The sequence below is a fragment of the Prinia subflava genome, chromosome 7, assembly GCF_021018805.1.
Source record: "Prinia subflava isolate CZ2003 ecotype Zambia chromosome 7, Cam_Psub_1.2, whole genome shotgun sequence".
Classification (NCBI taxonomy): Eukaryota; Metazoa; Chordata; class Aves; order Passeriformes; family Cisticolidae; genus Prinia; species Prinia subflava.
This window is the reverse complement of record NC_086253.1, coordinates 8458385-8472481: the sequence shown is the minus strand read 5'-3', so window position 1 is coordinate 8472481 and position 14097 is coordinate 8458385. Positions and strand designations below refer to the sequence as shown.

Below are 14097 nucleotides of genomic sequence, written 5' to 3'. Positions count from 1 at the left end.
TCAAAAAATAAACCAACTTACAGGTTGTCTTTTTGGCAGTACTGGCAGAGGTGCTGGTGAAGATGGAGGAATGGCACGTGGCTTGGGTACAGTCAAATTAAATTCCTTTGGCTGAGTGACTCTTGAAGTCTTGACAGTGGTGGTACGATTACTTAATTTATCTGTGAGCTTTTCAATCAGTTGCTGCACTTTTGGCTGCCACCTTCAAATAAACCCAGATTTTTCAATTTTATTTTGTTTTCCTTTTTCATACAAACAGTATATGAGGCTGGTGTTGGTGCAAATTCTGGAATGCTTTCTGCCATTCAATTTTAATAAAACTGACCAATGAATCTGTACTCAGGATTTAGCTACACTGCATTTATTCACCTCTTGATAGATGCTATCCATCCAGATTACTAGTGGTGAAATAACCACAGTTTGTATGGAATAAGCAGCTACTTGGCCAGTTGGTTTTGTGGCAGGATCAGATTAGGAGTCAGGAAAGCAGCTGTCATAGGCTAATTGCACACTTAACATACTTAGATGAAGAGACCATGAACAGTGGTCTGAGTGTTGCCACATGTACCAACAGAGCACATGCAGATCAATCTTAAAGCACAGGCAGTTCTAATGGAAAAAACAGAAAGGAGTTTGGTTAATTATCAAATGAACCCTCAGTGAGCACTGGGGGCAGCCAAGAACATTTTGATCTCTGTGGCTTTGGGCTTGTGTTAAGGTTCAGACTTCTAAGGATTGACAGGAAGATGCAGATTAAAGGTAAAACACAAACAGGGTATCACTGTCTAATTACAGTGGCAGCTTCATGCCAGTTATTCTTCCTCTACATATGTTATATCCTTATATATTACACATGCAATGGAGCTTTCCCAGAACTTAAAAAGCAGATGACAGTGCAAACTTACAGTAAGTGGTTTATATGACTGTTACCTTAGATAGTACTGTCATTACAGGGTGAGGCTTGCAAGTAACGAAGCTCCACTAAAATAAATAAGACTCTTTACATTAACCTCACTGATATTAGAAAGAGAAACACAGACACATTTAAAAGAATTTCAGCTACTGAACTGACTAAATTCATCACTGCATCCTCAGACCCCTGAAGGATGTTTCAAACCCAGTAACCAAATCTGGTCTTTAACATTCTTGTATAACTTACATTTGCCACTTCCAGGCAAAACATGGGTTCATTACACTGAGTGTAAGTGACTGTGAAGGACAGCTCCAATAAACTTGGTGCTAATGAAACAAGCAGTGGCCTAAGCATCAGCCTGCATGAAAGAGTATGTGCAAGAACTGTATGGGTATGGATGTATATATCCATTTCTCTCTATCTGTATTTTTATACTATTGCAACCATTTTTTATTAATAGAATCACTACTATGGAATATTTTGAGTCAAACTCTAACTTCAGATATATATATCCCTGTAGAACTCAGTGGAATTCAGAATAGTGCAAGCCAAATCTATGTTATATATTTGCTAAAGTGCTAATAAATGACACACTGTGAAAGGATTAATTCTAGGGATTTTGATATGACAGAACCAGATGCAAAACTCCTTTTCACCTGATATTGTTTGTAGTATGTTTTTGTCTACCATTGCCATCATCTGGGTTAATCTATACTGCATTAAGAAGGATGTGTGACTGCAGCCATATTGGTGTAATTTATCTGTTCTGGGTAAAAATAAGAGTAAAAAGTGACCCAGTAGGCTGCAGAGCTACTATTTGTCCACATAAAAATGTCCCATTTTGGCAAGGGTACAGTTGCTACCATATCACCACCAATGAGTGGATGCACCTCAGAGCATTTAAGCTGTTACACGGTGCTGCAACTGTGTAAATAAATAACTTAAAAAGACCTGCTTATATGCTTATCTGATTTGCTCAGAAGGGATTTTATGACCATCGGTATAAATAAGTCTGTGGTCAAAGCCAAAATCAGGGAAGTCAAACATTTTTTCAAATACTTAATATCATTCAGATGTTGAAGTGACTGATGAGACTCTAAGATAATTTGAACCTTCTATTTTACATTTTTTCAGAGTACGATGTTTTATCTACTTAAGGGCATCAGGGAGCAAATGTACAACAGCTATGAAATGACTTTTCTGAAAGAGAACCTTGCCTCTGGGTAAGTAAAAGGGATTGCTAAAGACTTCTGTAGACAAGAAGGGTTCTGAGTGACTTCAAAAGAAGGAGTACTTTAACAGAAATGTGAGCATTCAGGGGTACCTTTCCCCAGCTTTTAAACTTTGAGGTGGCCAGAGGCTACTTCAATACCACTTACCTTAGCAGTGGATCAATCCAGTTCTCTTTAACATACACTGAATCGTAGAAGTGACTCCATTCATCTTTTATCCATGTGTTCAGATGCAACTCATTGAAGAAGAACCTAAGAAACTAATAAGAAGTGGTTTCTTTTAAATATGAATGTTGGACACATGGTGTATATAAGACTACAAAAAGCTGGTTACTTTTACCACAAACACCACTGAAGAACTTGCTTGCATTTGACCTTGTAATTACAAACATAGATGCTTGGTATTTTTAGGTTCTTACTAGCTAGTGGACAGTCCCATGTCTTTTAGCTCTATTTTGTGAAACACTAATAGATACTAAATTTTTTTTGTGGCAAAACAAAAAATGAACTAGAGGCTACAACACAAAGATGTGTTGATTCCTCTTTAATTTGCTTTAAATATTGTGAAACAAAAATTTTATTCAAAATTAATTACTGCCGGAATACACTGATTTTAGCATAATTTTACAATAGGGTTTTAAAGTCTAATATACCCAAGGTGGACTTATGATTATCTATAACTGGAAGAACCATGAAGCCCAAAAATATGTCAGACCTGGCACTGCACCTGAATGACTCAAATTCTTTTCAGCTCCCTGGGAACTGGGCAGAGAGAATTGTTGAAAACTATAGTAAATGCTATATACAATGTGGCTTTTATTGAAATGTAATTATTGGCATATTCCTATTAAAAGAAAAGACTGAAATTTGGCACATTTATGCATTGTAGGGGTCTACATGCTAGAGAAATAACAACTAACATTTGAACTTTTGTTTGCCACTCCAGTTCACCAGATGGTCAAAAGCCTTTCTTTAAATCTTGAAGTATTCAAATGGCTTTCTGAAATGCTCTTGAAAAATGGCACTCAGATTCAGCCTGTGTCATTTACAGCAATATAAATTCTAAACTTCAACCTTAGCTCTTCCATTAAAATTCTTGGAAATGAAAGTACAAGCATGACGCTGAAATAATCACAGTGAGAGAAAAAAGGTTCACTAAATAATTCTGACATTATGAGACATACTGGGAAGCAGTGCACTGTCACTTTGAGAAGCTTCAAATGGAGACTTTCAGAGCTTATTAGATTAGACTTGGCATCAGCCACATCTTAAGTTGTTTTAACACAGAGCCATAGAGTTCTTTATATTGAGTTTTTAGTTCTGCAGAACTACCAAGGAGCTTCTTAATTCAAATGTGGTGCCAGGCCCAAGGTGCCTCAGAACTTCGTGAATAACTCAGCTACAAACAACTCAGATTTGACTCAAGGTGTTTGCTGCAGATATTCAACAGACCTAGAAAACCTGTTACTTGGAAGTCTTGATGTGACCATTTTGAAGGAATTATCCTTTAAATTTAGCTGTATTTTAATCTATTGTGCTTTTGGTAGTCAAAAGACTGATTAGCACTGCAGGACTAAATATTATCCCCTTGCATTTCTATTCTTGTCTAGAAACTTCTGCTGCTCCTTAAATTTGCAAATGTCAGCTTATCAACACACCATCCAAAATAAGTTGTTTTATCCCTAAAAGCTTGATTATAAACTAAGTGATGAATTGTGAATAAGTTGGGGGTTTTGATGCTTCCAGATTCTGTGGTGTTTAATAAGGATACAGTGAGAGATGCATTTCATCCCATTGGTCTAGAAAGTCATTCATTGTCCTTACAGAGGATCTTCCACCGTAGCACATGCATAGTGGATTAAATTTGTCACCTAACAGTAATTTGTACTTCTGCAATGTGTAAATACAATGTCAAAACACTGCAACAGCCCTCTTGTTAGAGAGTACAAATGAGCTGAGGCACAGACTTCTTGTTTATCACAGCATGAAAAGGGTCCTGGTTTATTCCTCTTTACAGCTCAGCCATCCTGACTCCAGCTATTCACTGACTCTGGCTGCAGCCAGTTCCTGCTGTGGGCTTCCCTTGCAGCCTCTCACTGCTGGTTATTCCCTGCTGAACTCTGACTGCAGGTATCAGTTTGCAGAATCTGACTGCAGGCTTTTACCCAGCTAGACTGTGACTGCAGCTTCTAACAACAGGCTCTGACTGCACACCCAGACTGACCTTACAGCAGTGATTCTCTCTCCGCAGAACCCTCCTTCTTCATGACCCTCTCACTCGATCCTCAAGATTCCCCCTCACCCACTTACCCACTCCCTTTTATCACATTTGTCTTTATTGGATACAACAGTGAGTCATCAGGATGAGGCTGTATTGGGTAATTAACACAGCTATTACTTATCAGGGGTGAGGTCACCTGTATTTCCTTCTCCTGCATCAAAAGTCTAGACTGAATTCATGCCTTTCACCAGAAAGGATGCACGGTGTAGACACCATTTCTACTGGTTATTGTAACAAAATTGTACACCCAGTTATCCCAGTCTGATTACAGTGAACATATCCCCTACCACTGCACTGATCTTATGGGAAACCCTGACTATACATGAAGTTTATAAAAACCCATGCAGACAAGTGTGTGTACAGGGATTATAATACCATTACTGATCATAAGCTGATACACTTAAAATAAGGCAGACCCTGAGGTTTGAGCTGGTTTCAAATTTTTAGGTATTCAGAGAGCTCACGGAAATAGAAATACTTCAGGTGGTGACTTGTAAATATTCCAGGGTTGTTGGTTTTTTCACTGGCTTCCATTAAGCTGAACTCCTCCCTCTCTGTGTCCTCTTCTACAGCCTAGTCCATTCTCTCAGGCTTCAGTCAGTTGTCCACTACAGTGCCATGTGAAACTACATCTCTGAATTGTTGTTTCAGCTCTCACTGACTCTCTGTCTCCTAAATATTTGCTGTAACTATCTTTCACAAAGCAACTCAACTAACTCTTCAGGGCAGATAAAACTAAAATAAAGGCACACAGTGATTTCTAGCTGTCGTATTTAACAGCTGGCTGTTACAACTTGAGGCTTACTACAGCAGCACCAGTCCTGTACTGGTTACTAACATTTCCCCCTATATTAAAACAAATAGGTAATTATGTGATTGATCAATGGTATTATGTACTCCTGAGTTACAGAGAATGGTTAACTGGGTAATCAGATATCAACACTGTGATGTATATTTTTGTACAGTTCTAGTCACAGTCCCCAGAGAAATGCCACAGTAAGGATATGCCACAGTATGCATCATACCAGAGAATTCTTGGAACACAGCCCTGGAATGGTCATCCAGGCACTGCAGGGATTGGAAATAGCAATGTAGGATGACTGGACATCATTTCTGACCAGAGTGTGCCTGAGCCAAAGTCCACAATCTTAGTTTTGATAATCCTGATCACAGATGGTGATAACAGAGACTTCTGTGTTTTGTGAATGGAATTGCTAGGAAAAATTCCTAATATTTCTGTTTTGTCTTTGGCCACGTGACACAGGTGGAAAACCCAATATCAGCAGTGATTGCTTTTACAGCAGCAGAATGGGGTTTCTCTCAGATTTCTCTTTGGATGTTACAAGGCTCTGTCTCCTTAGCAAAGTTACTGGTAGTTATTTTGGTAACAGCATTATTCTGCTTAATTCTCTGTCTTGAACATTCCAAAACTTTCACTACTCAGACAGCATGATAATGAAGATCCATTTCCCTTCTGGAAGTGATGGAATCACACCAGCAATTAATTGTATCTGTGTTTATATTTTAATGTATGCTCTGCCTGTAGTAACACAAGTGTGTATAATTGAAGGCTTTTTTGTAATGCATTTTTACAGGTGGGCTGAATTAATACCTTACTTTTGAGAATTTGAACTTAATATTCTTAACACACTTTTACACACTGGGATCATACAGATTTCTAGAAAACAAATAAAGAAATGGGAGATTTCCTCACCTGGTATTATCTTTACATCCATGTAGCCATTTGCAGAGCTGAAATGCTTAGATTCACAATATAAGCTTTTGACTCTTGAGTTAAGGAAGTAACAGCAGGAAACAGCATGTTCTGTTTCTCCATACAGATCAGCCACTGCCTGAAAACATTATTGACCCAACTTGGACTGGTTTTACCCATCATCCACCATGAGGCTGATCATGTCCTGCTATTCCTACCTCATCTTAAATTCTATTACAATGCCCAGTTCTTATGTAGTGATATTCCTTTGATGATCTCAGATCTTTAGAACTGCTTTTAGAAGCAATCAGAACATGAAACAGAATAAACAGGTTCTTAACTGCTAGAAAGAAAACTATGTATTTCATATTTTCTACAAGACAATTCAGAAATTAGAAAGCTGTTTACTTCAACTTTTTATTTCAACAGTGTATTTTCTCTAACACACAAACTTAAATTTTAAAATGAATATAGAAGAATCCCATGTAGAATAATAGAATACAAAAACAGATTTGAGCCAGCAATGCATGGCTAATTTCTTAAAAGGATAATCACACTAAAGTTACAAGAATGGTTTTTATCCTATACTTCTTTAACTATATCACCACAAAAATAATTTTACATGTATTCTTAATATTACAGACTGAGAGCTTGTGATTTTCTGTTCAAGCAGATGAACATGTGTGAGGCAGCATTGTTATTCTGTCTAAATGAAAATATTTGAACATTTATCAAACATAGGGAAAGACTGACTTTGAGTTGAATGGATTCCATCATACAGGTCTTTAAGAAAAAGGTCTTAAATTTCCCACAGGCCGACATCATTCATCTGATAACTATTCATTTGAGTGAGGTTTATCTGCATGATGAAGAAAATTCCACTCAGACTGTGATGTGCTATATTTATTTTTAATTAAAGTAAATCTGTCCTATGTAAACATATGTGAATATCTTTTCAGTGTCTTAACTCAGACACAATAGTTATCAGGCTAAATCTGGAGGTCAGCATCCTGAAGGAGAACTCCAAATTTCTGATAACTTTTGTTGCTAAGGCTGCAGATCTGCCTTCTGCTCTTTTGTCTCTGTTGCTGGGGGGACAAAATGCTGCTTCTAAATCCTCTGCTGCAGGTGCATTAATTTAATCTAGCATCATTTTGGAGACAAACTGTTCTAATGGAACAGAAGAAAAACTAGGTACCATGGTGATGAGGATCTGGTAAGATACTTAAGCAAACCAAGTCACACCTGCTACAATGATAGCAGGTGCAGGACATTGGAATATGCAGCACTTCCCTATCAGAAAGGAGTTATTCCAGACAGGGAGGGAGACATTATCTAAACCAGAACATCAGGGCACTGATGCTTAAGCCATATAAAGCTAGATGAATGGAATCAACAAGAGATAATTGGCATGATGTGGGAAAATTGTGTTGCTAGCTGAATGAGCTCAAGATGCATCCAATCCAGTAGCTCGTGTCTAAGATGTTTACCAAAGAAGAGGCTGGGAGAGCATTTTAGACAGAGTGATTTGTCTGTCTACCAGATTATGATAATTCTTCCAGCCACTCCTCTGTTCTTTCTAACTGTTAATGAAATATATAATTTTTGTCTGTGAATGGAATTAATAATAAGCATTCCATAGTAAGTCTATCTAAAACCAGACAACTTAACCTACTCTGTCCCTACAACTCTACTCATTAAAGAGACCCTGGCATCCACATGAACATTCAAAGTAATCACTACAAGGATAAACCTTAGCCTTTTGGGTATTAATTATTAAAATTTGTCTATCTCCTTAATTCCATCTTTGTTATTCAAACAGCGTGTTTGGACTATGCTTTCAAACATCTGGATAATCAAAGGTTGCAGATGCTGTGTCACCAGTGATTTAATTTTTAGCCCATTTTCCTGAGAAAACAGGGCTTATGAGAAAGCACTGCTGCTCAGTTTATCCTTCTGCTCCTCTGTACAACATAGCTTTTAAGATAATTAGCACTTGCATTTTGAAAGAGAAGCAGAAGATAATTATATTTCTACAGTTATAATGAAAAATAGCAAACAAATAGTGGAGCAAACCCCAAATTCATTACTCCAGAAAAGGACAGAGAAGCAGAATTTTGTTTTCCCATGTTTTATTTGGCAGCAATGGTTTAGTCAGCTGCATGCTGTACTGGAGCAATCGGTATATGCATAGCTCCAAGCCTGCCAGTATTTTTTGGCAAGGAGAAAAAGTGATGGAAGCACAATAGGCTTGAAAATGAAAGTGGCAGTGGATTGTTCAGGGGAAAGAAGAACACTAAACATCAGGAACTGCTAGTTTCAATAGATTCATTGCATATGGAAAAAACCTCTCCTGTCTAAAGTCAAAGAAAGAATGTGAGCACAGGCAAGAGTGAGCGTGCAACTTTAAGGGACAATTGTAAATGACATTAACTGTAAATTATGTGATTATTTGACCTTCTAAGATTATATAAGATACATTTTAAATTGATCTTTGACTGAATATAAGAATCAACCTGTAAGTAAAGAAATTGAAGGGGTTTTTGATAACAAAATACTAATTTAATTTCTGGATTTTAACAGAAAAGAACAGTAATTTCTCCATTTAATTTATTCTCAGAGTTGAGAAAAGTCATCTGATTGATCACATAAAATGAATAGAAAATATTTTTTAAAATGTCTTGTACTTTGATTACCTGTTGCATTTTTGCAGTGTCCAAGGATTTCACAATTTTGCTGAAGCGCTGAAGACCAATCTCTTCTAGTTGAAAAGTAGCTAGATAACAGATAACTATCAAAAGATACATACATTTAAAATGCAGCAGGCAATTCTAATAAACCTATACCCTATATTCAACATACTCTGGGATTTAGACTGTTACCCTAATTTTAAACAGCATTGATAGTGAATTTTTCAACATACTCTGGTTTTAATGTTTTCAGAGAGGATAGCTCTTACTCTTCTGCTACAAATTCATAGTTTATTATACATCACAACATTATAGATAACAAAAAAATAAACACAAAATTTAATATTTCTAGTATTTATTTTGCTTTTTTTCCCCAAGTGACCATATTGCCTAAAATATTGTAACCTCTGTTTTTATTCTAAATTGGAATAAAATCGAGTATTTGAATTGTGACATTTCAAACCTGAATCTTGCACCCTCTATGACAAGTTCACAGTTCAATGATCTTAGAGGTCTTTTCCAACCTAAATGATTCATGATTCTATTCTATGATACAGGAAGAGGCACAGCCAGGACTGTGAAATTTTAGTAGACCTGTAAAGTTCTGGGCTCCTGTATCAGCTTTCATTTGTCCCCATTGACTTTGATCAATCAGGCTTCACTTACAGTGCAGGGTTTTAGCTGCCACCAAATCGTAATGGTAAAATCAGGAAATTCTGACCAAAGTGCTGCAGCCAACTCAATGTATCTTTAGTCTTCAATCTCATGTGCTTTAGTACAGCAACGTATTTAATCAGTCTTAGCAGAATATACATTTATCTCCTACGAGCTTTATTAAATTCAAATCTGCTCACACATAGCAACAGCCTTTATAAGCAGCTTTGATCATTTAAGTGTCAATGCAGCTTGGCAAAGGGAATCACAAGCAGCTTAAAAAAATGTAAGCCAATGACCTTAGACTCTCAACTTGTTGATAAAGGAAAATTTTCTGTTCCTATCCTCTGTCTATGATTAATGGAGGCTTTTGAGTGGACCAGTCCTGACAATCCAATTATAGCAACACTCAGCTTAAAGGTATAATTTATGTGCCCCAGACAATGAAAAACATGGCTCGGGAGAAATGGAGACAATGAAGCATTACCATTTAGAATAAACTCGATACACTAATAATTTCATCCTTGACAGTTTAGGCTCCCTTTTGTTTGCTGTTTGATTTAGATTTCTGTACTTTTCCAGATTGTGACAGAAGTGACCAGAATTGTAATAAAAATGTAATAGCTTTTAAAACATAAAATGTAGATATATTTAGATATGTTTCTTTGTATTTTTCAAACACTTTGAATTAAATTGACTTTTAAATATACCCACAAAGATTCAGAACTTATCTGACTTAGAGAACCAGTGACAGGGGTATTTGTGATTCCAACCTATTTAGGAACTTAATAGATCAACCTCAGCATGTGTGTATTAAATAAATAGCATAAAATATTTTTTAAATTATTTTTTCATGTGCTTTTCAATACCTGAAATAACTTTGGGAGTAGTAACTACCCTAATTAACTGGCTCATACTATCAATCATAGTTGTATCAGAACTGATTTTAACCAGGTAACTAATAAAATGAAAATAATTGACCTCACTTCTGGAGACAGACAGAAATTTACTTATGTCATTGTGATGGTCAGTAATGAAGAAATCCACGCATGGATAGAGGCAATTGTGTCTGCATACTGTGAGATGTGCTGTGTTCCTCAGCACACAAAGCTTTGTTACACATTTTTGTATCTGAATGGCAGAGGTACTTGGTTGCATAGAAGAAAATAAAGGGAAATCACTGAAGAACGCTTTTTAAGGGGATGGTTAAACTTCCAAGATGCTTCTTCCAGCCTCTGATGCTATTTTCCAACTGCATCTTACCTTTCTCAGGTAAAATTCCAGTTAACACCAGTAAGATTTCAGACTAAATAACAATTTCAGGTTTTGGACTTCACATTCATGAGGACATTGGAAAAGGTCCTGTACTTCACACTGCACTAGACACAATGACAGTGCTTCCAATGTAATATAATACCAAGAACTACATTAGTAACATTATATTTTTTTCAATTTTGTGGTAAACAGATTTGGTATTGTAAAGACAACTTACCTATATAGAGATTACGCTCAGAAATTGGGCAGTATCTCCCATCCTGAACATAAAAGGCATTGACAACCACATCCAATATGGATTTATATTCTGTGCATCCTGCTAGTGTATCCAATACAAATTTTTCTTCTGTCACATTAAGAGTCTATAGAGATACAAATTTAATAATGATTAGTGTATTCTGGAAAGAAAATAGTTGTGTACAAAAAGTACAATCATTTTGAAGTAACTGGAAAACCTGAACAATGAACAGCAGTGCCTTTGGTAGGGCTGCTGCCCTTCTAATGCTATCAAATAGGGGCAGTCCTAGCAAACTAATGGCCCTTGTAAAGTAAAATGTATCTTTCTCCAGTGTTAAGTGTTCTTTTTACCTGCTGACATAAGCATTGTGTTAAAAGACCTTCATGTGTGAATGTCAGCAGCTGATGCAAAGAAAATCTGAATTCTCTGAGCTCTGAGCAATGATTAACTTAGTCAACAGTAGGAGAAAGTTTCAGTAAGATTTTGTTTTCCCTCAGGAACCCTCTTCTGTGTAGGTGAAGTCTGTGCTACTTAGGGCAACCAAACTGAGGGGAGAAGCTGGACAGAGATTATGGTAAAGACTCTTAATTGTGGCTGAAACCCAACTTTGGAGAACATGACTAATTTAAGCTAAACCAGTGAGTGCCAGGACTCTTTTTAATGCAGACTGTTTCTTATCCAGCTAATGCTCCTGGTCACTTGTTATGTTTATGCAGTATCCCAAGAGAACAGGAGAGCAGGGTGCTCACTGCCTTCTGGATCCTACCCCATAATCCCTTTAATGCTCCTCAACCTTACAGAGACTTTCAATCACAATAAATAACTTAAGCATATCTGCTACTATATGAGATAAACTTCTAGTATGAACCACTTTTTAAACATTGCAATAAAGTCTGAGGCCCAGAACAGTTTGTTATGACATGAATTGAAAATGGCCAGCTGAGCTATGACAAAACACCAAACAATAATGATCCTTTGATTTAAGGAGGTTAGACAAGAAGCCAAGAAAAAAGACTAAGTGCATCTTCTGAAAATCTGTAGTCCATGTTTGATGTATAATCTCTCCTGAGCTCTGAGGTGTGGGAACAATTAAACTGCAATAATATATCAGATGAGAGGTTCACCTTGCCTGGTAGGCTGTCTGCTACCCTCTTGATGGCTTTATTTCCCTAATGTGATTCATTTCTAGTTTATGGGTATTATTAGGGGCTGCAGGATGGAACTCTGCAAGTTTTCTGATGAGTGACACTATACAGAGATCAAGCAAATATAAGGCAAAACTTTAAAATTACCATTCTAATATTTAAATGTAAAAAATTATGCAGAAGAATTCAAAGTGTATTTTCTCAGGTTGTCATTCAGAGGAAGCATAAATTATTTTCAGTACTCCTGCTCAAAACTAGATTTCATTCCTTTTAATTTGTGCATCATCATCAGGAAAAATGAGGAAAGAGACTGAAAAAATCTTAAAATATGCAAAAAGTTTAAAAAATATTGAAAGTATGAACTCCATCTTGCTAAGCACTGAGTATTCTTGTGAGGCACACAGTTCATTCCAAATACACCTTTTATGGATAAATATTTATGTAAATTCTTTCATGTAAGTAACAAAGAAAACTCCTAAATCTAAGGTCCCACTAAATGATGAAATATATATACATACATATATACATATATACATGTATACATATATACATATATACATATATACATGTATACATGTATACATATATACATATAATATTTGATATGAGATCTCTAAGAATTTACTACAAAAGGCAAAAGCAAACCTAAAAAGCTGAATGGCAAAGACAGAGAGGACGTAGTTCCAGTGAAAGCAGAATTGTGACATTTTGAATTTAAAACAATTGCTTCTCTTGAGCAAATGGTGTTACTTATGAAGAAACTGCAGGAAATAGTAGCTCTGTTAATAAACAGAAAGTCCATTGTAAATTGTCAAGCCTGTTGGAAACAAGCCCAACAGAAACTCCTGTCTCTGATAGAAAGCAAAAATTTCAGTCGTTTTCAAGATCTTCATCAGATTAGAATCTTTGCATTCATGTTCTGTGTAATTTGATATAAAGTGCTATGGCAAACCTGTGCTTTTCAAATGCACTTTGGAGAGATGGCCAAAAGCAGACAAACAGGTAACAACAGGACACCATTTGTGCCCAAATCATCTCCTACACAGTGGAGACTACAGCATCAAAATGCAATTGCCTGTCTACATTTACTCTGCTTTTACTGCTCTGAGTTAACAGCTCAGTCAGAAGTGTTAGGATGAACACAGAAGTTCTTATTCTTGCTTACACCTTGAGCAGGAATGTACATAACCACTACATGGCCTTGAGACAAGCAACAGGGTGACAGGAAGTGCAGCCTGGGGACAGCTGTGCCCCACGACATCAATACTGACTGGCAGTTCTGGGGACCACAGGCCAAAATATCTTGTCATGAAATATAATCAGTTGCATCTGCTTTCAGCCACAGAAGGTACCAAATGTTCTGTTTCTACATATAAAAATCGAGAATAGTTGAGCAGCCTGGAGCTGTGTCACTTAAGGAAGTGATCTCATCACTACTCAATCAGCTAAACAAGAGTGGGCAGGAGGAGTACTTGGACAGGAAATCCCAAAGGTGAGCCACTTGTTGGTTAAGCCCTGCAGATAATTCAGTAATCGAGCCAGTGCTTTAAACCAGTTAGGATACTCTCTCAATAGAAAGTGCATTGTGTCCTCTACAAATTTCATCAAGGATATTTACAGTTTATCTGTGTATCTGAAATAATGATGGCTTTGGGAAAGTAATGTGTCAGGAAGGTGTAATTTCTAGCACAAATTTCTAAATGTGCATTCATTCTGTGGGGCTTTGTGCTGTGCTTTATGTCAGTGGGATGTATTTCAGAGTGAGTCAAGTGATCCTGAAATGGTACAGTATGACAGATTGTATGTTTATAGCACCTTTTGTATGAGGTTTTCAAAACACTTTACTAGCATTAATTGTATTTAATGAGATTGCTTCTGGCTAATATCATTTTGTACATGCAGGAACTATGGTATGGAGCAGGCAAGAGATTTGCCCCAGGCAACACACTAAGTCA

General features: G+C 36.8%; 1 protein-coding gene across 2 annotated transcripts in view; it reads right to left on the bottom strand.

The window, feature by feature from the left end:
- The window catches only part of CFAP99 (cilia and flagella associated protein 99), a 55893-nt gene that overhangs the window by 30701 nt on the left and 11095 nt on the right, over positions 1-14097 (bottom strand). For both annotated transcript variants that reach the window (XM_063401492.1, XM_063401493.1), the window contains exons 3-6: positions 10977-11121; positions 8837-8931; positions 2293-2405; positions 22-202 (exon numbers count right to left, since the gene is read on the bottom strand). In XM_063401492.1, coding sequence (XP_063257562.1) covers positions 22-202; positions 2293-2405; positions 8837-8931; positions 10977-11121 — 534 coding nt within the window. The remainder of the gene's footprint in view (positions 1-21; positions 203-2292; positions 2406-8836; positions 8932-10976; positions 11122-14097) is intronic.